This window comes from Pecten maximus, chromosome 3, assembly GCF_902652985.1.
Source record: "Pecten maximus chromosome 3, xPecMax1.1, whole genome shotgun sequence".
NCBI classification, from domain to species: domain Eukaryota; kingdom Metazoa; phylum Mollusca; class Bivalvia; order Pectinida; family Pectinidae; genus Pecten; species Pecten maximus.
Window position 1 is genome coordinate 22,614,985 of NC_047017.1, and position 26,941 is coordinate 22,641,925.

Consider the following 26,941-nt stretch of genomic DNA (forward strand, 5'->3'; position numbering starts at 1 on the left):
ACCACGTTCTTAAAAAGATATATGAAAATACACATGCACCCTTACCACTCCTGTCTTGAAGTTGCGAAGAAAAAAACTAGAACGGAAATTCAGATTTAACGAAAAAGTGGCCAAATAATGGAAATGAAATGAAATCATTGAAGAAAACATTCAAAGTAAGTGCAGCGAGGAACCAATAAACAAGATAATTTGACAAGATTTTAAGAAAAATGTAGAAGAAAGTGGAAAGCATCAACAAAGAAAATACAAGAGATACCGTTACGCAGTAGAATGTTATCACGGAAATCAATGAAAGAAAAACAGAATCATGCGAGGCCAACAGTATTGTAAATGGAATAAAGGATCAATCCAGTGAAGACAAGGCCGCAAGAAAAGAAGCTGATGGGAAGGAAATGAAGGAGGTGTTCGGAACAAAGTGAAGAATAGGGACAATGATGCCGGGAATGTAGAGGAAACCACTGTAAGAAATGAGACAAAGTTAATAAAAATGTAAGAATCGGTGGACTTCATACCCAAGGTACGTAGACCACCGTAGAACAGTGAATTCGTCCGTTTGACAGCCAGGAAGGAAAAAATTCCTTCGATATATGTTTACAAATGCGTCAATAATCACAAACAAACTGAGTAATTTAGGTTTTTTTTCTAAACATTTAAGATACCGAATAAACGAATCCAACTGGGAATTCGTTGGATTTGAAGTATTTACCGGAGAATTTGGTAAAAATATATTGAAAGGAATCGTCATATACACGGCACACAAACTAGGAACCACATATATATCAATGAACAAAGCATATACATGTATTGAGAAGTTATGGATAAAAAAGCATTGATACAGGAAATACTTTAACATTCGCATGCCTCTACAGGCGTCTAAACAACAAAGATGAAAATTATATGTATTGATTTTCGCTAATTACCAGTATATTTGGAATGAAAAAATTACACTTACCATTACCTTGGGATATGAAGTCGAGGGACAACTCCATGTACCATACACATTGATTAACACAACTACATGTACCATACGCACTGATAACATTTTTTTTCAGACTAACACAGAGACTACAAAGCATTTTTAGGGTAAGTTTCAGGTATGTACATCTTCATTTTTGAGATATTCAATTTTGTAAGTACCATTTTTTTCGCCAAGTGTCACAATGTTGTCGTCGTTGACTGTATAAGCTTGCCATAGTCTTTAAATCGTAAATTAACCATTTCTTCGAATTGAAATAAGTTCTTGGATACCAATACTTTCTAAAATTATTCAATACCTAATGCAAAATTCTTTACAAGTTGAAACAGAATTTTACATTTTATAATCATTTTATTATAGTATCCGTACATGATTCAAATCCGACTTGAATGCATTGAAATGGTTTAGTTTTGTTTATTTTGTTAAACGTACTACGAACAGTTAGGGCCATTTAAGGACCTGTCAGGTTTTGGAGGTGGTAGACGGTCAGTACCAGGCAAATGCCCCTCGCGGTTTTCAAACTCTCACCCCAAAGGTGGAAGTCTAGTGATAAAGTGTCGGACACCTTAACCCGTTTACATATAAACAGGAGCAAAACATGCGATCCTTCAATATATCATCATGCTAATGCTATACATTCACTTACATGCGCTAATTAATAATTATTTCACATAGAGATACATAATAACTATCATATTCACACCTATGCCCACATAATTAGGCCATCATCATCATCATCATCATCATCATCACCCACAATCGATATATCACCATTTTCATGATATGGATTCAGATTGGCCTACATGCACTTAATAATAATCTCACATCTCTATCATCATCACACATATGCATACATAATTATTTCATCATCATCAATAATTAGGTAGAGAGAAGGATTCGAATGAAAGAGAAAGTAAGAAAGATAGACTTAGCTAGAAATGAGACTGATAAAACGAACATGTCAAATGAAACAGTAAAAATAACTACCATGGATACTTATCTTAATAGCTGTATCGGTATAATCTAGGGTCTCTACGGAAAGTAAGTAGAGAAACATAAAAAAGAGACGAAGAATAGGAATAATCCACTGGACAGCATAACAATTCAGAAAAAAAACTGTCAGCCAATTCTAATAATTTTCCCCATTTACTCTATTCTTTGTCAAAGTTCTGCTGTACCTGATCGCCTTGGCTATTAGCAATATATTTTTGAAAAATATAGAAATCTTTAATATAATTAATTTGTTTGTTTTTGTTTAACGTCCTATTAACAGCCAGGGTCATTTAAGGACGTGCCAGGTTTTGGAGGTGGATGAAAGCCGGAGTACCCGGAGATTAATATAATTAATTAGAGCATGTGTACTTAATATTTTAAATAAGGACCTTGTCTTGTATATATAAAACTTAATCATAATAAAAAAAATCATTATCCAATCTATTTGTCGTAATATTCCTAATTAGTTTTTTTACAAAAGCACCAAAAATGAAACTTTTTTTGTTAAATTGGAGTGGAATAAAGAGTGCATCAAGGAGTGATTCTACACTTTGCAAAAACTCTTTGTGTTTCTCGGCATTCCCACAAAATATGAATGATTGTTTCTCGCTCTAAATTATAAAGAGTACATATTGAACTATTCACCAAGCTTATTTTAAACAAGACAGCATTTGATGTTAATATATGTTTAACTATTCTGTATTGAAACCATTGTAATTTTGTGTTTTTTGTAACCCTAAAAGGAGTTCTATGAATGTCCAACCAGTTCAATTCACCATCTTCAAAAATTCCCCCGATTTTCTCCTACCTCTATAAATAATACTATTTTTTAACATCAGATTATCTGAATCCTTAGACCCTTTCACACTTTCCATGAGTAGTATTATATTATATGGAATGATTGGGTAGACTATAAACTGTTTTTCATAGTTCATCTTAGCTAAGTATGTTTTAACAGCAGCAATCACACCCTGACTTTGAAGAAAGCTTGTGCTTATTTGGTAGATCTCAGTAAATTCTTGGAATTAATAGAAAGTGCTCGTACTTTATTTTTTTTACCTGATTATTAACTTTGTTACTCCTCTATTGGAACAAACTTTGTAAAAAATAGTTTTTTCCCCAATAACTAAATTTCTATTATACCATAATGGCATGGTCAGTGTGAGGCTTTCCTGTTTTACCGTATCCATGCTTTAAACACATCCTTCTAAAATTATTTTTTTTACATTTATTCTGACGTTCCTGGATATAACCACTGCCACAATTAGAGAGCTTATGCAAGTCTGAGTGTGTCTTAAAAAAAGCTTGCCACTTGCATGTTTTCTTATATAACCTTCTCACCCAACCTAATTTCAACTAGTATATAAACAATCTTACATTAACCTTTTTAAGACCCCCTTCATAATAATTCTGGGTTGTGACATCTCTCATTATTTTGTCAGCACTACTGTTCCATTAAAATGTCTATGTTTACCAATACAGCTTATTGATGTTTATAGACAGTATACTGCCCCCTTACTTGTTCATTTCCTTCCTGCTTTTTGTTTAGGTACTCCCCCCAATCACTGCCAGAAAATCAAAATATCATGGTTTTGATTTACATGTAGCTCCTTTTATTTCATACTCAAAAGGTATTGCATGTATTTAATGAGAGCCATTTTGAAACCAGTGACTGTAATCCATATACTAATTTATAAATAAAAATTAAATTAGAAATATTCTGCCGAAATAATGCACATTTGTAATCAATGAAAATCAATACGTGATTGTACAAATTGTACGTACTTTTCATTCATACCAACACAAATGAAATCAATAACATACCTGCATAACTGCCGGAGGCGAAGCTGTGTACACCGGTATGAATTGGGAGAGTAGGTGGTAGGCTGCCATGGCTAGTAGCAGGAACAGTTGTATACAGTGATATGTGTAGTCTTACTTCAACACCAAAAATTGATATTTAAACCTGAACGCAGGTTCTATGTTCAATCCATACATTGCGATAACGAAACTGGAAAACACCTGGGTTTATGTTTTTCTACTTTCGTTTTCTTCACCATGTGTACACACAAAACCACATACACACCTTTACGTTGACCTGAATTTGTATATGACTACAGGGAATGAATCGAGACCAAATACAGAAATATTTTAACAAGTGTGAATCAAAGAGGCAACTTCGGCAGTGGCGGTAATATGGATTATCCGTGATTCTTCTAATTAGAATCGTTTGTTTTCCAAACTTCAATTAGTTATTTTCATACCTGTACGGTGTGTTTTGTTTTTCCGTGATAGAAGGGAGGTAACTGCCATAAAGTCTCAGACCAATGGCGTATGATGGGAGCTGTTAGAGTTATCTTGGTTTTAAGTCGCGTGCTCAATGCTACCAAGATGGAATTGTATTACGTGTATATAAAACTTGTAATAGGCGAGGCTCCTATGTATTTAGTATATACTTAAAATCATGAAAGGATAGATTGCTATATTAATGTATCATTATGTTGCAAATCAAACTAACATGTTTTGGCCTGGCGGTTTAAGACGGCAGGAACATAAATTTTCAAAACTATCTAAGAACGTATATTGATGTAATGCTTTTGATAGTGTGATACAGATTTTTTTTTTCAAAGTCGATAGTCTCGTGGTATAAAAGTTTATCGTATCAAGGTATAAATGTTTATTTAAGCAATGAAATGTTACCAAATGGTAGTATACAGTCTATATGAATACAATTCGGGTGACAGATAAATAGAATGTCGCCCGTTACCCGTTAGGGCGACATGCAATATATATCTGTTACCCAAATTGTATTCATATCGACTGTATACTACCATGTGGTAACAGTTCAATGCTTATATTTACTTTCAGATTTTTTATTTACTGTAGCTTAAGACGCGTTTAAATTTGCCGCTTCCCCTATCACTGACGTCATCAAGTTCAAATACCGGAACAGCCGAAATTACCAGAAGGAATGATATCGTCCCTCATATCGTTATTATTAGCAATCACATAAAATGGTTTTCACACAAATTTGGTTTTATATTATATACATTTGTAGATATCGTCACATTTTTTACCAATACATATTTTTTGATTGTTTAAAAATAAAGCCGTTTTTCGGCGCTAGGATATACGGTTAACATTTAGAAGTGATGAGGCGTTGAACGGGTATTGCACAGGACAGACTCGATTCCTCCGAAACACTTATGTTTCTATCGACTGGATTTACGTTATTTTCAGAGGAATGTCAGCTCTTAAATTCTAAATGAAAGTCGTTTTGACAGTAGGTGAAAACGATTCCAATGATATTTCTTTTGAAACCAATCCCAGTCTTATCCGTCACATCAGTGTCGCTAGCTTAGCAGACGATGTTCAACTTCATAGGGGCTCGATTTTGGAAAGGTAGGCCTTTGACATCAGTGAATAACCACACAACTATAATTCAGTGTGCATACACAACCGGAAACCATGTCGATACTGCAAATTTTTCGCAAGATTTTTTTTCATAAATGCTAGACTTTTAATGTTGTCGTGTCTGCCATTTCTGATAATTCGGCAACGAGCCCCTGTGTGTGTGTGTGTGTGTGTGTGTGTGTGTGTGTGTGTGTGTGTATGACAACATTGACAATTTGATTATATTTCGTATAGACCAGAAACAGAGCTTATAAGAATTTTGTCGACTCCTTTTTTTATTATAAGATTTTACTCTCATAACTTGCGTTGCTTTATTTTTTGTGATGTTTTATGTAGATATATGCTAGCATTCGAAAGCTCTCTAGGCCGAATGTAACTTGGGGCCATTGGTTTAACCTACAACACCCGAAGTTGTATTCCTACACTGACCGAATCACTATAAATTGTAGCATACAGTCTCATGAATACAATTTAGTTTACTAACGACATATAGGCAAATGCAATACAGGATGTAAATATTGTCTGATGGACAATTAGAATAAATGAGTCGGATTTTTAATTCTGTATTGCAACTGGTAGATGTTATTTCGCACACCATACGGAATAATATGGTTGTCAGAACGTTCAATTATCTCCACGGTAAAGTATTTTATACTAGAGCTACACTAATTTTAATGCTGGGGTAACTGTTGTCAAGTGAGTATTTTATATAAAATAACTATAATTGTGTAGAAGTGCAACAAATTAACATGTATTCTATACCAGTCATGACGCATCATTTGAATTTGAACCGAAAAGTCGACAGATTCCATTGCGTTTCTTATCATCATAAGAAGACATGCTTTATATGTATAGTGATGCTTTTTTAAGGATAAAGTTAAAGGTGACGATCGCGGACTACTGCAGTCATGATACGTGACAAAATATAACTAGTATCTCTTCTGAAGAAGATGTTACAGAGATATAGCACCACTTCACTGAAGCTTGTAGAAATGTTCAAAGAAGTCGGCTGATCAAATGGCTCGAAGGTGAGCCCTCAAATATATTTATGTTGGGTTATTTTCTTTGGCATTATATTGCCCTTAAAAGAAGCAGTGAGTTCATTTGTAAGATATCAGAGTGTTGCAGAATGCCTGATTTTGACCATAATTGTGTGATGTTTTTACAAAATATGGTCTTAAAGCTGAAAAAGATGTATTGTGATTAGATACAAGTTTACATATAAGTAGCGATATAAAAATGATAATTTCGAACTTCGTTGGCGTTAATATATGTTATAATTAAGCAGAAATATGAAATTTCAGAGCATTACCTGAATTTGAACCTGTCTGGTTGGGACACTTTACAATTTACAATTGTAAACATATGGGAATGAAAACAAAGCTGCTACAAATGCATTGTTGGAACATTCGTTTGTAATAGTCTCTTGTACGATTGGTATATTTAAGATTATCATATCTTAAAATGTATTTAACGTTTAAAAAAAAACATCTTGATTAGCCGCCAACGATTCCGACGGTTGATACTGATCAGTTATGACAATGAAGAAAATATAAGGTCTGAATCAGTATAGTTTTCAAAGGAATGTTGTGTATTATTATAAATCAAATGTCCTTTCACATAGGGTACAGATAGTGTGAACTCTTTTGTCAAAGTTATGCATACACAATAATTTAAATTATTTTGACCTTAAACTTTAAATGGGAACGATATTTCAGGTTAATGTCACATTTCCCCCGTATATGGATGGTACGATGAAATCAATTTCTCCCAAGGATCAACTATGCATTGGCGTCAATATTTCCCATACAGGATGGAATGGTGGTATTAATATTTTGTTTGGATTATTTATAAAGTAGGGTCAGTTATTTTGCAATGACAACATTTATATATTTAAAATTGATATAATTAAGCTGCAATAACTTGTGTCTTATCCTTTCGTCAAACGTTTTGCAATAAAACATGTAACTAGATATATTTAAATGTCTCCCGTCGCTTGTGGATCGCTTTGCGGCAGCATCACTCTTCATGGATCAGCTGCCTTGTGTACTTGTTTATTTGTTTTTATCGTTTTTGGTCAATGATATAAACGGAAATAAAACGAAATAATAAAGAAGAAAAAACGCCTTGTAAACACTTTTTTGATATTTATTAAAAAGCGCTAAAACATTTGGCGGTCCTAACGTAACTGAAAAAACACTTACTTAATTTCCTGGTAAGAATTAAAAATGTCTTATTATATCAAATACATATGAAAGAAAGTCTTTTTGATAACTACAGTGTGCATCTGTAAACAACATTAATGCTGTAGACTTTTGCGTTACTGAAGTTTTCTTAGTATAGGCCTGATTCTAAAATAAAAATCGAAATAAAGTTTCAGAACATCCCAATAGAGTGAGCTTGATACAAGCATTTTATACTTCAAACACGTCCAAAGATATAACACAGGCCACGCATTCTTGATGTTCGGCTTGTAATTTTTACATTTTACTTCTCAATATTGTCTAATGAGTAATCAAATATACTTGTATGTTACATATAAATGCTTCTTGATCTATATGCTAATCTACATAAAAGAAATTATAGCGCTATCGAATCAGAGGATCGCTAAGGTCTTTTTCGATACTAAAGGGGTTGTTTTTACTCTTTGCAGAGATAGAAAGACAAAAACTGCTAAAAGGGCACAACGCCGTACTCAGGGTTTGTTTTTCTTCGCGATCATATTCTATTTTTTTTTTATTTTTTATTTACTCTCAATCATCACTTAATTAAACATATTAAGAGATCAATTGATTGAAACCAAGACGAATGTATTTTATCAAATAATAACAGAGATCATTCTTTCTCTCTCACCTATATGTACATTTAATATTGGAATGTATATTATTATCAAAATGATTTCATTCGGGATATTTATTAAAACAACAACAAAAACAAACAACAACAATACTGATTTTGACGTAAGATAATCGATTGTCCCCTTTCCTTTTGTATTACTTATTGATCTTAACGATGTTAGGATCAGGTAGATATATTTGTTTGTAGCGATTATTGTTTGATGGGTTTTGGATGTGGCATACCTTAAATAAAACATTCGGTATTTATTCAAAATCTAATTTGATATATCCACTCCTTTTTACTGCCATTAATAATAAACACGTGATATCCTCACTTTACACTTGCTTTTGTTATTCTTCACTTCGTGTAAGGTGGCAGCGATACGAATGCATTACACATTACCCGGAAAAAATCTTTTACTGATATCAATTCAATAATTAAAGTGCAAATAGCTTCATATTTCTAATGATATGCATCTCTGTTTTAAATAAGAAAACAATTGTTGTAGTCATATAAAATCATAAGCAATACAAATTACATCTTTTCAAGAGTTGATTTACAGCGTAATTTTCATAATTGAGTAGTACAATAAAAACACAACTTAAGAAAAATTCAACTATACAAAAGTGCTGCAACCATTGATTTCCAAAAATATTTTGAGGGTAGATATATCGGATTATCATAAGGACACCGTTAGGCATAACTCCTGCATAATAAGCAAAGCGAAAGCAAGGCAACATCATTGGTCTAAGTGAAAGTGTGCACGCTGGTCCCGGGAAAGATGTCAGTTCCCAGTCTGTGGTTTTATAACATTTTATTTAAACAACGGCTTAATCAAAGATCGAATGTTTATTTAGTGTTCGATACAAAGCTTGATTCTCATTAATGTATATCACCCTATTAAACAAATGAAAGCCAAAGCTTGAGATCACTAATTGCCTTGATCGATTTACGTATCCATTGTATTCAATGAAACCACAGCAGTCTCATGAATGGAATCACATCATTACAATCATAAAATTATAACCATAGAGTTGCTGTTTCTTTCGACAAATATATTTACGCTATACGATATATATAAATTTATAACTGTTTATATGACACCTCATCCACACGTCCATATTCTTTACAATGGAATGTTCTGAGTTCCAATACACACTCCACATCATTTTGACCTACTCCATGCATGTTCATATTAGCATTTTTGGGGGTTTATTTTTTGCGTTGTAATATTTAAAATATCAAACATTTTTTGAGGATTAAAGCAATTTTTTCCACAGCAACGTTGTTGAGATCACATTCGTACAGCCCACCGTCACTGCTGAACGCCATGTCGAGAATTCCGCCTAACTGTCGTACTTCATTTCCGGTCACGCGGTGACTTGTGGGAGTAAGAGCTGAGAGATTTTCCTTGTTGGTGTGATGAAGCACCATGACAAACACGTCTCTATCAACTATAATATAAATAATCAACGGCGCTGTAAATGTTAGTTTTGAAAAAAATAATAATGGTTACAATTATCAATCACTGTTAAGCTTATAAAATGTCAGTTTGTTTCTATTTGATAATTAACAAAAAATACATTTGTATGTGTAATATCATGTATCCTTAGAAAATCCAATTACCTTTCATTCCCTTTAGACTGTCCGCGATATTGGTACCAACCCTGGACATGTTCAGACAAAGGACTATTTGGAAACCATTAGTGACATCGGATGGATTTTGGGAAAATGAAACAATCAAATTTAAGTTGCTCATATCCAGCCTCTCTTGTAGGCGCTTCGTCAGTCCCTTCGTTACCATATCAACCAGAGATTTGCCCAATCCGCTTTTCTCACTACGTAGGCCAAGTACTGTATAAACACAACATGAACCTTGACACAATGATTACGGAATACAGCGCACACACTAAAAATGATTTCTTGTCTAATGAAATCAATTTAAATCTGCTATGATAACTTAATCATAAAGAAGTCTACAAATCAAGTACTGTTTTCCGGAAAAGTTTAACACCATAGAACCAACCGATATAGTATCATTACAGGTAATTTACGACATTGTACATGTATTATGTACATGTACATGCTTGTCTACCATTTACTATCAAAGTGTACATTAGAAGGCCAAAAGGAATATATTTGTATATTGTATTTTGAAACAGTTCCCAGACTTCAATTGATTTAAGTATTGCCCAATACAAAGATTATTGTATATGTTTATTCGGGAAATACAGTTATCTAATAAATGTATAATGTATAGAGGATATCTAGCAGTGTCTTCAGTAATACCAAATATATTTCACTCGTGTGGCTAATATTTTGATATTTTTCACTCGTGCTGCGCACTCGTGAAAAATATCAAAATATTAGCCCCACTCGTGAAATATATTTGGTATTACTGAAGACACTTTTAGATATTCTGTTTATTACATTTTTTATCAACGAAAAACCTACCCCGTATGCTAACTAGGCCTACAGGGATAATTTGTAAACAAAACAAGTAGTTCCCCCTGTCCAGGTGCTGACATATATGTCGGGCTTTCTGATAGGTCAATTATTTTGGTATTTTCTAATCTTTAATTTGATTGGTCAAATCAGCAAAAGTGATATTTTTCATTAGTGAAAAATATCACTTTTATAGAATGAATAATTTTTGATATTTCACTGGTAAAAATGTAATAGATATGTATATCCAAATTCTGAATGTTGAATTTCGTATGTCGAACTGTACAACATTCAAACTTGGAGTGTTGATTATCGAACGTTAGGTATAGAGCTACGCCACATTACAATCCTTAATGTTGAACCTGGTAGGTTGGATTATCTATATCAAGATGATACTTCATACAGCTATATATATACCATCGTGTGATATGACCTAAATGTGGCACACACACAAAAAGATAGAGCTAACTTAAACATTATATTGGGTAAAAATATCTCTCATGTTTCCCGCTTAACATCAGCTAGAGGGAATGAAATTGCATGTGAACACCTCATGTTATACAAACAGTGTACATGTATATCTATAACATTACACGTGTAAACACAGTGCATATCAATACCATTACACGTGTACACCTTGTATTTAACACACAGTGTATATCTATAAAATTACACGTGTAAACCTTATGTTATACACACAGTATATATCCATAACATTACACGTGTAAACAGAGTGTATATCAATAACATTTCACGTGTAAACACAGTGTTTATCCATAACTTTACACGTGTACACCTTGTGTTTAACACACAGTGTTTATCCATAACTTAACACGTGTACACCTTGTGTTTAACACACAGTGTTGATCCATAACATTACAAACACAATATTCAATCCGATTATCGACATACCGACATGTTTTCTCTGTGGCTTCTTCAATACCTCGAGTTGTTGTTTGAACTTCCTCAGTTCTTCATTTTGCTTATCTGAATAGAACATTAGCACAATTCGTGATTTGGAACCTACTATGGTGTTTTTACACAAAAAAATGCATGCATTCTTTACAAAAATATATAGTCATATAGTGAAATCATTAAACTTCATTTAACTTGTCTCTTTCAGAAATACGACAACATTATCATAATATAATAAAACAATCAAACAAAAAATTAAACAAATAAAATACCAGACAAAATAAATAAAAACTCAGGTAAAAAAATACAAATTAATCCCCGAATGTTTATAACTTTATAAATTTATTATTCTGAAGACTAAATGTTCTCGATCTACTAACGATATACTTATATTGGTATACATACAGATATATGGGAATATTACATAATCATAAAATAGAACATCACAGCTTTCTAGATAAGTTCAATACGATCTTACTACATTCAGCTTTCAAACACATGCATTCATCCTGTGCTTTCTTCTTTTCATGCGTCAAACTCATAAGCTTCTCTTCCAGGGTTTGTTTGATTTGATCGTTTTCTTGTTGTAAAGTTTTCGTTTCTGATTTCAATCTGTCATGCTGTGTTTGTAAAGTTCGAAGTCTTTCTTGGCTGGTGCCTGTCATAAAATTGTATTGCTGAGAGATAATTACATGTATTCTTATATGAAAATTGAAGCCATTTGTAGAAGTCATACATTGCGTTGAAACAAGTTTATTATTATCAGTATCTTTTTGTAGGTATAAATTATCTTAACACACGATCTATCCGAAGAAAAAAGAAACAGAATTAGACATTACCCGATTCACTCATGAAATGAAAAGATGTTATATAATATAACAAAGAATACTGAGTATTGCTTAAACAATACATGATATCCCTTACCGCCCAACCAATAAAACAATAAAACTTGTCCTAGATATGATGTTTCTTTCTATGTGTGTGAAGTTTGATCAAAATCCCTCATGGAAGGAAGCCACTAAAGTGATGACAAAGAATACTCTAATAATAGTAATCGTGACATACGTCTGACCACCATGAAACTCGCACTTGTCTCAGTTATAACGGCATTTGTATTTGTAAGAGGTGTGATCAAAATCCCTCAAGGAATGAAGCTGCTAGAGCGTTAACAGGGGTTTTCCGAAAAAAAAAAAAAAAAAAGTAAGAAGAAAAAAGTACCCATCCCATGACTTTAATATTAACTCGACAACCCTGAACGTCGAATCTGTCCAGGATATTGGAGTCCTTTGTATTTGTTTTGAGTTTGATCGAAAACTCCCGAGGAAAGAAGCTGCTAGATAGCTGATAATGGTTTTCTAAATATAGTAATAGTTATCTTGAACTCAACCCGACGATACTGAAACTTGAAAATGTTCAGGTTCAAAGATATAATGGTCATTAGTATTTGTGTTGTGTTTGGTCAAAATCCCTCCAGCAATGAAGCCGCGAGAGTGCTGAAAAGTGGCATCACGTACGTATGGAGAGGAAAGCTATAATCACTCAAGTCTCATCGGTAGTGGATTCAGATTATTGTATCAATGGTGTGCTCGAAAGATAGATAATCGCTCTGTCGTTTGTAAAAAAAATCAACCTTGTACGTTTAGAAACCTTATCAAATTTTAGGTTAAACTGACCTCTCCCCAATAGAACATTTAGGGGACGATTTGGACAAAAGACTTTGACCGAAACCTTCAATCAACGTTTAAAATGGCGCTGGATAAGGAATGAGACTGTATGCGAATAAGGAGGGTCGATACAGAATAAGATAAAAGTACTAATATAAATAATCTACAAATGGTCATATTTTTTAAACTTATGATTCTGAAGACTAAATGTTATCGATCTACTAATGATGCATTGATGTTGGTTTACATACAGACATATGGAAATATTACAAAATTAGAGACTAGAAAATCACTGGTTTCTATATCAAGTACAATATGATCTTACCACATTCAGCTTTCAAACACATGTTCTCGTCCTGTGATTTCTTCTTTTCCTGCGTCAAACTCTTAACCTTCTCTTCCAGGGTCTGTTCGACTTTATGTCTTTCTTGTTGTAAAGTTTTCGTCTCTGATTTTAATTGGTCATGTCGTTTTTGCAAAGTTCGAAGTCTTTCCTCACTGGCACCTGTCATTAAGATATTTAGCAGAAAAGAAATTACATATTATCATCTCGATATGAAAATCTAAGCCTTTAGTAGACGTCAAGTTCCTTGCTATCTTTCAGTATCTTTGACTTTCCCCATATGTATACATAAGTTATATTTACAATCTGCTAGTATATGAATATTTGATTACATTCTGAAAGGAAATAGAAACGCAAAAAGATTTTTTTTCTTCTAACAACCCTAAAACTCGAACTCGTCCAAGATATTATAGTCCTTTGTATTTGTGTAAAGGAAAGAAGTTGCCGAAGCGCTGACCCTTGGCCTTACGTGCGAACAGATACAACTGTATGTACGTAGGTACAAGACGGACGGAGAGGAAATCTTAGTAACCTCGATTTAACCGAAAGGGAACTAGTAATGGTGAGATTGAAAGATAGGAAACCACTTTGTCGTCCGCAAAAATTTCGTCCGTGTAGGTTGATCTGACCTCTTCCCGATAGAACATTATTCGGACGAGTTAGACAAAAGGATCAGACGTATACCGAGCCCTCCAATCAACGTCGCTCAGTTAACAATGGCGCTGGATGAGAAATAGAACCGTGTACCAATCAGGAGGGCCAATACCCTGATCAATGTACAAAATAGTGCGTGCATCCACTGCAACCCATTGGGGCATACACGATATTGATCGGCCTAGAAAATTTGATTTTGAGCGTGGTACCCTTGTACCGAGCTGAAATTTGTCGAGGGTAATTAACACACAGACTAAAGAGTAGTTCCCTATTCTTTCAATTGCACTATCATTACATTATATAGCATCTTTTTATTTCAAGTAGTAAATCGGGCAATTTCTAATTGCTTTCGTTGTTCCTTTCAAAATGTTTAAATTGGCGAATCCTTACTGATGTTACAAGTAATCTATACAATTCAGTCTTTTGGCTTAGGTTAGAAGTTATATGTATTACTATTCTGATATCAATAGAAAGGCATTACACATACCAAGAGCGTCAGTCACTTTTCGGTTTTCATTCTGTGCCTTTATTAACGCTGATTCTGTTTGATTCATCTTGTCTTGATTCTGATTTTTCTCTTGTTGAATACGCACTATTTGTGCGTGAAGTTTGTCTTTTTCAGTGTTTATGGAACGCAACTCGTTAGCACGTGCAGCTGTAAATGTAAAAAATATAAGAACTATTACGACGAGGGTGTCAATAGGTCGTAACGAATTTAATCCAACATCATACAGAAAATATAAACAAAGCAATTACAATACAATTAAATGCAGCTGAATTTCCTTAATGTTTTTACGCATCATAATCGCCTTTCCAATAAGATCTAGTGTTTTCTCTAGAAACTTATTTGGATCTGTCAGTTTCCTAATATATATTTTCAAATTTTTCAAATTTATGAATTCATGTTTTACTGTAATGTTCGGAATTTCCTTTGTCTTTATTCTTTTTTGAACTCACTTTTCACATTTTTCTCTTCGATTAATATTTCCTTAGGTTTCGACAAAAGACTGGCATATCTATTTTACACCTTGATCTCAGACGTATAAAAAATATATAATGTTAAGTCAGGAGTAGACTCTGTGTTTTAAGGGAAACAGATATGGTCCTATATAATGCTACTGGTGACCTTGGTATTTGGACTTAAGTATTTTCGTTTTAAATATGATAGACAATAAGATCTGTGATAAGGCGAGTTAAATAAAATGCTGATCAGACAATTTAGATTAGTATTTCTTGTTACTCGAACTACTCTGTAGAAAAGGACATTCAAGGGTTATTTATAATGTATATACCTGTATTGATGCAAAATGATGTTATACTCGGTTGGTCTTTATCCACACAAGTTTGTACTTCAATATTTGAGATTATTAATGTATGGATACTTGAATTATAAATACATCATTTGAACACTAGTATAAAATGTAGAATGAACGACAGTAAGACTAGTAAGTACCTGTATAATGTAAATGTTGTAACTTCAAACGTAAATTTGAACTATTTTATAAATATAAGAAATGGGTCCAGGTTTATATTTTTTATGAAGAATTTATGTTGCGGAATCAAGCCAGAACAAGTTGATACATCTGCATAAAAATATGAAATAGTGTACATATATGTGTTGAATGAAAATGATTTTCATCATAATATACTATCTCTACCCTAAAATGCATTAGATTTTGTAGTGACTTTTCAATAGATAAGTAGATGAAGTTTCCAATATAGCAAAACGTACCTACTATAAACAACTATCATGTACTCCGGCCGGAATTTAGACGAGCTGAACAAGTGTCTTTTATCAGAGGGCGAACATTTTCCGGAATACAGTAGAATATTCTTTCGGGATGCCAAATACAAAGACTTACTTTGACAGGCAATCAGTTGTCTGTTCTCTTTCTGTGTCTTCGTCAATTCTGATTCTATTTTAACTATCGTTGTATGGAGTTTATCCAGTTCATTTTGGAGATTTTTCTTCTCCTCCTGCACACGCTTCATTTGAGAATCAGTGTTTGTTTTTTCATATTTCATTGATTTTAGCTCCTCATCATTATTTCCTGTAAATTATATACAATTTATATCATCACCTTAGTTGTATGGGTCAATTCATTCTCATTTTATAATGATTTTTCATCTATGTAAATTATGTTTTCCAAGTCAAAGTCAAAGAAATGGAAACTGATATAATCATGTTATGTAAAGTACTAGCATAAAGATGTAGCAAACGTGGAATCCAAAACAAAAGATCATACTGCAGTCTAATTGCCAGTGTGTCTTGTTTTCCTGTAGCTGTACTAATTCCATCCTCTGATTTGCAATCTCCAGTTGGAAGTTCTTTCGTTCTGAATCTAGTCTGTTATTTTCGTCAGGAAATAAATAAATACAAATAAACTGATACAAAAGATTTTAAAAAATCACATTATATTGTTTGTGTTACAACTCGTAATAAAATAATTAAATGGAGTGAAAATGAATTAGAGGTAATAAGTTACTCATCGTAGGTTGCCAGCACAAACTGTAACGTATATAAATGTATTTAATTTGTTAAATATAACATATAAACTTATCTGTATCACCATATTTAAATCAATAAATCTTACTTTGGTTGCTGACAAGGTTTTGGTTTTCTTTTTTTGTCTTTTTCACTTCTGATTCCAAATCTTCATACCTTGTTTGAAGTTTGTCTTGACTTTGTTCCAGGTTTTGCTTTTCCTGCTTCAGCCGTTCAATGTGTAAGGCTTGTTTTTCTTTTTCGCCTCTTAAGGATTGTATAACAGACTCGCGTGTATCTTCAAATGTATAATACATATATATTTCATAACTTATACCGAAATGGTTGTGTTCTCTGTACATTCCCCATTTTAGAACAAAACTGGCGTAACACATATGTAACCAGTAAATAAAAAGGATTGTACATGTCTATTAAGAGAGGTTTAAGAGCCGATATCCTTTACACAGCCTTTCATAAAAATGTATAAAATTGCACCCACGTTCTGCATGATGTTTGAAGGATATATGTGTGATTAAATCATACATATGAATATGAGCACGATGGGCTTTTGCAACGAAATTTGTGTGATAGCCATCGTGATGTAAAGTTATTTGGATTAACTTGATAAATAACATTATCAGCTGATTTAGCTATGTATAATCGCTCTCCATCGAAACTTGATATAATGGGTGTCACACAACAAAACCCTACCGAATATCTACCTGGGTTTTCCATTCCAAGCGCAAACATCGTAAATGCCAGAACACACTAAAACTTTATGTACCATAATGCTTGTAGTTTTGACAATATTGAAACTGTCATCAACACTATCAGCCAGACTATTTATTCCTGACCCTTGACGGCTGTATCTTTTTTTCACACTTTTTATATGAATATAAGAAGTTAAATGCTGTAAGAAGGATTATCTTATTTAAGATGAATGGTACTTTACAGTATTTATTTAAATATTTTCTTTTTTTTCAAACAGAGAATAATATATATATATTCGATTTTCATGACTTCATTTGTATAAGAATGACCAATGTAACAAGTGACTCAGGTTAACAAACACACACTCCAAAACGTTGACTGGGGTTAGAATATATTCACGAAAAGAAATGATATTTGGAATCATGCATTATCTGTCGGTTATATATTTTGCAGATAATTAAAAAATGATTTTCGACTTCATGTAATCGCTGAATTGTGCGACAATGCGCGCACGATGTCTACGTTGTTAACAAAGAATGTATTTAACCAGTTAAGATATTTGACAGTCAGTGTGTTAGAAAAATTGGTTACAGATTAAAACAAAATCAGAACTAGATAAATAAAACTCCTGACAATAAAACGGCATTATTGTTGTTTAACTTGAAGCAGTTGTGAGGAGATAGTTGCAACTGTGTATTAGTTTCAGATGAAATTTATTATAAGCAACAAAATATACCCCCCTTCCTCCCCCACAACAATAAAACTTACCGATATTTTCTTGTAAATATTTCTTTTTTGAATCCATTTGTTCCTTTTCCCGTTCAAGTTTTTCCTTCGTTTCCCCTGCACGCAATAGAAAAACATATGTACAAACTGCAAGCATTGTGAACATTTTTAGTTTGTTCAGGCAAAAAAAAGGTTAGAAATAAAATACACATAATTCTTGGGTTAACACTTTTGTTTGTATGTTGTAGCGTGCATACTCCGAAAGCAAAACAAGTAAATTTTAAATGTTTTGAACGTCTCTGAGGAAAATATTGATTATAAATTCGTGATATATTGATTGTATCAATGATATGGAGCAATTACCTTGTTCAAATTTCGAAATTTGCTATCAATGACCAATTGTTTATCATTTATTTGCTGTCAGATTGCAAATGTTTATTTCTCTAATGTTATTATTATGGAGCTCACTATCAACGTTGTTATATGATTCATATTAATGGTTGAAATTGTTATTAATGACATTAACGACACATATTAGTCTCCATTATTATTCTTGTGAATTAGATGGAGTCCCTTGGCCCGGTTTCTTGACATACAAAATGTAAGTGATATCACGCTGATGTGCACTGAATACGTAAATATTTGCTCTGCAAAACCCTTAAACATGTTTACTCACACGTTTTACGGAGCAGAAGGCATTTATTGCAACAAAATAGTGTGCTATGAATTTGGCAGACATTTTCCTGAGAATATAAAGCGGTTTTCATAATCATATGTACATTTTCATTTCACTGTTTTACTCTCGCTGATTAGCATTCAAACGATCATTGTCTTCATGTAGTTGACCAATCGTTTCGTTTAATTGCTTCAGCATCGTTTCCATTTCCCTGATTCTCTGCTTCATCGTAACATTTTCTTCCTGCAAAGTGTTCCTCTCCGAATGGAATTGTTCCTTCTCTAGTTCTAACATGCGAACTCGTTCTTCTGTTCCCCCTGTTCGTAAAACATGCTACAAATGATCATATCTAATCTACCGGAAATTTCAAAAAAAAAAAAAAAAAAAATCACTTCATATATTATTATGAAATTATCCATATGCATGGTTTTATTCGTAGAGATGTAAGAAAAGAAAGGACAGAAAATGTACTTATATCATTTGACCTGGATCGACTATAAAATGGCTCATTGGTATGCACGCTAGTTGTCATCATCCTTATTCACATTTTGAGCGGTGTGACTTAAGTCAGATTCGACATACATTTGCTTGTCGTCGGTGAAGCAGATGCTAGTTTTGTCTGCATGTAGATATTCTCTGTTTGTCTACCCTTACCTCCGAACAAGATGACCGAAACGCTATTATTTCAAACCATTATATAGGTATTGAAGTTCTGGATATCGTTTCAAGGTTTCGTCATTTTATGGACCTTTCTGAAAATGAGCAACAGAAGCTTGCTCACTACCAGACGGGTGAAATAGTAACCTTGGGTGTTCTCATTTTCTTCATAGAAGAGCTTTACATCTGATTCAGGTGCACATATAGACGACATGGAGCTTTTTCATTTACATTTTCCAAACATATTTGTTTGAAAGAGCACTATCTCAGACGCATAAACACTCCTAAAAGCACTAAAACGACAACGACGAAATGAATTTGCAATATAAATAAGGTATATAACAAGCTAAAAGGTGCAGGAACTCTCTATGAAACACAATGTGATACTATACAGCTACTTCCAAAAACAAAAGTAAGCGTTTTTATGTCTACAATTACACGGTGACTTTCTAGCTAAGGAATACAATGTATCTCGGTTGTTTTCCAATTTATTTTGAAGCAATAAAAACACATTGTAAAAGAACGAATGATGCCGTTGAAGATTTAAGTTATAAAACTTAATACGCTGTACAACAGCACATAGTATATACTTATTTTTTTCATACTGAAAAGATCAATCTTATTTTTTTAAGTTGAATGCATCTCATTTTGTTGTAATATTTTTATTTGTTTTTATTTTCAATACATCAGTTATTTATAGCCTATTTAAATGATAAGTGCCAATATTTATGCATTTTTTTGTAATTATTTTAGACAGGAATAGACTGAAAAGTCTTATAGGAAGTAAACCTGGTGAACATTATCAATTATAGGTACACACCAACATCTAGTACCAACAGCTCGAAGTCACTCTCTCCTGCTGCATTCGCTTTTGTTTTTGAATCTTCCGTTTGTCCTTTCTCTGCATTTTGTCCGGCAACAGAAGACTTTCCAACGGGACTGACATTTTTGGAGGAAGTGTTCGTTGTGTCCCGTGCCATTCCTATAATTGCAAAATAACGTGTTACAATGATGTGTATTGTTTTTTATCAACCTACATATCAACTTTATTATTATCTCACAAAATGTATATAATGCTACTTCATGCGCATGGCAGTTGTTTCTGCTACTTTATAACTGTCATCTGTTTTATTGATAGGCTCACCCAAGACAATGTCTAATGAAATGAACAATAGCCTGTTATGTTTATGAGGTGGATTTGATAGTAATTGACATTTTTATCTAAGTGGATATATGGACAGTTAGAACGTGTCAGACGTTTACATTTGAAAGTGCATATGTGCTGTATACATTCGTATCGGGAAAACTCTAGTTGGATTAACAGTTAGTCAAACAACGAGAGTATTATAGCTAGACTGCATTTAGTAATATACTGATGCATCTATCAGTTCTCTTACAATCATGACTGTTTTTGATATAAATTGTGACCGTTGTATGTCCTACCTTTACAGAGAGATCCATCCACTGGGTTACGAAGGGTGTCGATTTCATCCTGCATGCTCTTTAGCTTTGTTTGATATGTGTCTCTCTCCTCTTGAACGTCACGCAAATCCTTCTTAATTATTTCTAAAATATCACAATAATGATAGAAATGACAATATAAAAGCATGGATTGAAAACTTACAAATTATGTGGTTACGGGAGGAAAATAATAGCTTTACTATAATGTGTTAATTGGGTAAACAGACTCATCATACTTAACGTCATCAAAATAGATTTTCTACATTAAAATATACAGTGACATTGCAAAAATTGATATATAATTTCTTCAAAAAACTTCCAGAGACGAAAGCCCTTAAAACAACCATTCACGACGTGTGGAAGGTAACAGGACTCTAAGAGGACAGACTTATTTGTACAGTGTTTAACGTTACACTTTGTAACATGTTAATACTAAGTACTGATCAATTGGTATACCGTAGTCTTTCTAGTGTTAACGTGTTCATGGTTAGCATACTGCTTATTTTGTAACTCGATAAATAGCAATTTTACATGTTATACACATCGTTAATGCCAGTATTGCAGCACCTTTCGAGTCTTAAATTAGCATCAAGTGTTTCAATCTCCATTTAATGTGGCACTCGTGCCCAACCTAAACACATATAGCTGTATATCATCAAGTATTTGCTGAAGATGCTAATGAAAACATTTTCATGGGATTTCATTTCGATTAAATAAAAGGGTTTGTAGAATAATATTTGCATTTCTATTTCCCCGGTATACTTACGACGATGGTCATTTAGACGTCTATTTTCTTCCTGTAGTTGATCCATAGTCTTGTTTGATTGGGTCAATTTCTTATTCATTTTCGCTATTTCCTGCTTCATTCTAGCATTTTCTTCTTGCAAAGTGGTCTTCCCTGAGTCCCTTTTTTCTTCTAACACATACAAAATTTACAAGATGAAAATCATATCTTTAGTGTATAATATCTGTAATATTATCATGTTATCCACAGTTGTCTAGTAAAAGACATGTTTTGCATAACAGGAAAAAAGATATGAAATATACATACAGTTACAGTTTTGACTATTTTTTTATTTTAATATAAACTGACTACACAATGTCAGTTTATTGATTCGTATAACTGTCAACGAAAGTGTGTTTAATTACTAATATACAGACAACAATATGCTGTGTGAAGCGCCTAAACATGTACATGTGCAGCTACGGTAGCTTTATTAAACAAACTTATCATCAGATTCAATGCAATGGAGTCAAAGGTGTTCGATACTCGTTGATTCGCACGATGATTATTCGGTTGAATGTCATTGACTGAAGCAGTACATATAAAGTAAGTAAACAAAAGATTTCAACGAATCTGAACTGTCTACGTGATTCATGTCAGGAAAATGAAATGAGTTACCTTGATGGTGAATACATATTTTGTTCGTTATTGTGTAGATAAACCTTAAGAAAACTCATGATAAGAGCAGACGTATCTGTACAGAGTACAGCGTTACGCTTCGTTATTACTTAGTTTACAGTAGTCGTCCATGCGGTGACGCCTACTCACTCATTTTGATATTGCACATGTGTTAGACTTTTGACCTGTTGCTGTACATATGAATTGCGCAGTTCTTTTTAAAGTTCAATAGTTAGCAATACGAGAAAAATACGAAGTTGAAAATTGTAAAGGTTAATTTGTGTTCAGTAGATTGTCTCATGATTTGATGATATGGTATGAAAACGACTGAATCCACGTCAATGCCACCTAGGATTGTTATGTTTGTACATGTACAAGAACTCTCCTCGTGAACTAACACGAAAACTAAATCCACGCGCTATCTATAAGTGTTTTACCATCGATATTGGCCAATGCTGTAGGTGGATAACACAATCAACTTCTTTCACATTCATTACCAGGTGAATTAATTACCTGACGAGGATCCTCACCTACGGATAACTAGTTCAATAAGGGGTTTACTATAACGCAACACATGTGACATCAATCGTAAATAATCATCAAGATAATAAATAACAATTACAAATACAGAACACCATGTCTATACTCTATCTAACTCTCAATTATTAATAACAACTAATTTCACCTGTATGTAAGCATTGGCCAACAGGGAGTATTCACATTCAATTCAACTTTCAAAAAACGCATTACAAACACAAACTAAACTACGTCCAGATATTAAATTAAATTGTATCAACCTGTCCTGAAAGTAACAGATCATCCCTGTGTACTTATAATATAAGTTTCTTGGTGCTTACTTGTTCTATTGGTGACATCCATTATCTCTCCATCCTGTGTCATGCTTTGTGTTTCTCTGTCTGGCTCAAACGTCTCGTTGTTTGATAATGAGTTTTCTTCTGCCGTATAAGAATCATCTTTCAAGTCAATTGTGACATTATTGGATGGTTGTTGTTCTGAAAACCGGCACTCTGTTTGACACCCAACGCCAGAAAATGTCTTAAATGGTGATTTGAATATATTATGTGACTTTTCTCTGCACTCTTGACACAGTGCTTCACGGAGGGCTCGCTTGGTTTGGTCTTGGCTTTTAGGAATATCTAAAAGCATTTTAATAATCTGTTCTAATTCCTTAATTTTTTTTGTTGAATTTCTCCTCAGGAACTGGAAAATATAATAAGAAATACTTTGTATTATGTTTATATAGTAGCAGTTGATCAACATCATATACTGATATTACGTTGTCAAATATTTGCATAATACAATCATATTGTCTTCTTAGTTGAAGACATCTGTTATTCATTAAGATATGAAAATGTTTGTTTTTGATCATAAAATGATAACTCATTGGTCTAACAAAACAATGTACTAATTAATTTTTGACTTACATGGGTTAGTTCCATTGCATCATTTGTTGTTGTGGGATAAGTTGCCAAATCTTTATTAAAAATGAAAAGTACAAATATAGATTGGATGAATATTCATTAAGCGATGCGTAAGTATACAAATATATAACTGAAAGGGATAATTTAGTTAAGTTTGTTTACTTTTTTATTTTTTAATATATTATTTCATGAACGATTACTCCAGTGCTCCGTATGAACTATCCCTGGCCATTTATTGATACAAGTTTATACTTTCCATCCGTTTATTAATTAACTGCAAGGGAATCTTAATCGTATAACTATACAATTTATATGCAAATAAGCAAGCTGTCTCTACACACTTTGACTTGTATACATGTGTGCAAGCGCCCGTACCCGTACATCCAGCAGACTACTCACAATCTATTTTTAGATTTGTTTTGTATACCACAAGGCTGTGCCATGTATAAAGGGACACTCCCTTTAATTGCTTCGGGGCTAACATGCTGTGGAGCAGTGTGATCAGTAAAAAGACATTATAAAAATGTACTGTATTTGTTAATAAATATATTATCATTCCCATTTTTTTTAAAATATTTGTTTTGGTTTTCTTTGTTAGGTAAACAAACAAATAGCATATTTTACAGTTTGTTGCAATTCAATTCAACTGGTTGTGTTCGTCCATTTGGTTTTTGATTTATACAAATATTTTTATACTGTGTTAGTTGTATATTTTATGATTGTTGCATGATTATAAACGAATATAGTGTATACTACACTGGAGAAATAATTAATTGAAGACATTAGTAAGCAGGTTTTAAGATTTAAAAAGTCCCAAAAATTATTGGAAAAGTTAATATTTCTTATTCATTATTCTTGGTCCTGTAATAATTTAAATACAAATAACTTTAAATATCTTGCTGAAAATGCTGTTGTAGTAAACCTTGCATTGGTATGTACAGCAAATGTACATCTATATTCTGTATTCCAAGTGCCTTTAGTTGAATAAATATCCAACATTGTATTTGTTATATATCAGATAACAAATGTTATTTTCAATAATAATTTGTTTCCTTTTTCTTTTAAAAGTCAATGTATACAATTGATGTCTTGCCAAATTTCCATTTGGGCATTTGGGAAAACTGGAGAGTGACAGCACAACAATTACATGACATGTGATTAGTCATCTACAGATTTATCAACACCATGATCATCCCCATCGATTAAAAAATGAACTAAGCTACATATGTGAGCATTTCATTTACCATACATTTAATTCTGACAACACATCCTTTTAATGAAGGGAGGTGGGGTCAATTTTCATTCTGTAAATATTTTGCGGCCCACTTTGACGCTCTCGTCAATAATTTTTCTTGTTATCATTATTATTATTATTTTGTTTTTAGTTCTGTTTTGTCGTTGTTATTGTTTTTGTTGTTTTTCTTACTGCTACACTCTCATTTTTGTAAACCCACTGGTGTTTCCTTGAACCAAAAGCAATATGCATACCTGTCTTCAATTTCAGGGACATACAAAATTAACTATACTTCCAAAAATGTGTGGAAAATATGTAACAACCGATGTCCGTATAGTAATCTATTACAGAAATCGGATGTGTCATACATAATTAAATGCATGTGCTAAATAAAAATACTAGCCAAATTTTGTTTAGTATGAGGCCTTTATTAGTGTATCACTTATTTATTCTAAGGAGTTTTGTTGAGTTAATTACAACTGGTATAGGATTTGCACAATTCTCTTCACCGGGGTCAAAAACGTACAAAGCAATATTTCATAATAGTAATAATACTGATAAAATGTACATGTAATATAAATAATATAGACTGTAAGGTTATAATATTAGAACAAAGTAATTGTTTTGAAAAGTATATGCTCTTCCACTATGTTTGATGGTCACATATTTGCATAATAATCGTATTTTCTGGATCAGGTGAAGCAGAGACGTACCTGCCGTATACACGTGTGTACACAATTCATGAACACGAATACCCCTTCGGTGCCCCTTGTGTTTAAGTGCGATTATAACCGTATTAGGTCGATTTGAATCATCAAAACAATAATTCATCTTTGAACCTGTTAATTATGATAATTTAATAACTGTTTGCCACGCGTGCTTTTAAATCAAAACTCAAGAAAGAAGTATACGTTAAATCAGATATCAGTGTCGTCACTCTGTTTTTCTATCGCGTGGATGTGTTTACAACAATCTTTGTTTCCGCCAGAGGGCTCAACATGTTGAACTATATTTGGAGTATCGCTATATTTGACGTGGGTTTTCCCAAAACTTAAACTGACCAAACTGGATATGTTTCATCGATTCTGCATAGATTATATAAAACATGCTTGACTAAATTGTCCCTTTAATGATTAAAAAAGTAAACTTCAGGGAGGATTTCACATTCTACGAAATAACATTTTTTTTTTTATATCTTTAACGTTTTATGAAATATTTTATCGTTACTTTTGTGGATTTTTCACAAATCTCTAAATATAGGTGATTGTAATATAAAATGCATTAGATAGACCTTAAATCCTCACGAATATAACCATACCCTGGAAATTATCCATTTTTCCAGAAGTCGAAATACTAGTTCATTAATCTACATTATAAGAAAAGTTTAAACATATATCGTTAAAGGGTTGGAATAAAAGAATCGCCACCATCATCAACTTAGCTAGAGCTTCAAGAACACCTTGATTCCTAGGGAAAGATAACCACGAAGCTTTTTTAGCTTGAGAATGCCGTTTCCCTTACTGCAAATTTTCCATTAAAGGCCAGGGTTCTTAATCTACTATATTGACATAACACGTAACATGAAACCTGTATTTACCGCGGTCGTCTTCCAAGCAATTGTTTTCTTCCTTTAGAGTATTGAGTTCATCAGGTAATGTCGTCCTTTCCTCCAATGTCTGCTCACCGTCTGTTTCTAACATCTTGGTGTTTTCCTCCGTTTCCATGTCAAGTTCAGAGAGTGACAGCCCTTTCAAAAATGTTAATAAGAAACTGATACCTAAAATCGATGTGTTATTACAAAGCTAGCTGCTCATTACCCTGACATAGCGAAACAATTAAGAATATCTGTGTTACAGTGTCTAAAACAGTATCATGTAATTACTCTACCAAAACGCTAACAAGGAA

General features: G+C 33.1%; 1 protein-coding gene across 1 annotated transcript; it reads right to left on the reverse strand.

Annotated features, from left to right (window-relative positions):
- Window positions 1-7,517: 7,517 nt before the first annotated feature.
- Window positions 7,518-26,766, reverse strand: LOC117323583 (myosin-2 heavy chain, non muscle-like). The gene is made up of 15 exons (XM_033878890.1): window positions 26,634-26,766; window positions 23,806-23,855; window positions 23,218-23,581; window positions 21,725-21,874; window positions 20,941-21,063; window positions 20,318-20,479; window positions 18,207-18,281; window positions 16,837-17,025; window positions 16,105-16,293; window positions 14,730-14,897; window positions 13,571-13,750; window positions 12,060-12,239; window positions 11,579-11,653; window positions 9,848-10,075; window positions 7,518-9,675 (listed from the first exon to the last, which is right to left on the reverse strand). The coding sequence occupies exons 1-15, from the start codon at window positions 26,758-26,760 to the stop codon at window positions 9,455-9,457; spliced, it is 2,481 nt and encodes an 826-aa protein (XP_033734781.1). The 5' UTR covers window positions 26,761-26,766; the 3' UTR covers window positions 7,518-9,454.
- Between the last annotated feature and the right edge of the window lie 175 nt (window positions 26,767-26,941).

Coding starts and splice junctions, on each gene's coding strand:
- LOC117323583 (XM_033878890.1), bottom strand. CDS start 26,760: ATGGAAACGGAGGAAAACACCAAGATGTTAGAAACAGACGGTGAGCAG. Junction 21,875..23,217: donor GGATGTCACCAATAGAACAA/GTAAGCACCAAG, acceptor TGTATGTGTTAG/AAGAAAAAAGGGACTCAGGG. Junction 16,294..16,836: donor AAACCTTGTCAGCAACCAAA/GTAAGATTTATT, acceptor TATAATTTACAG/GAAATAATGATGAGGAGCTA.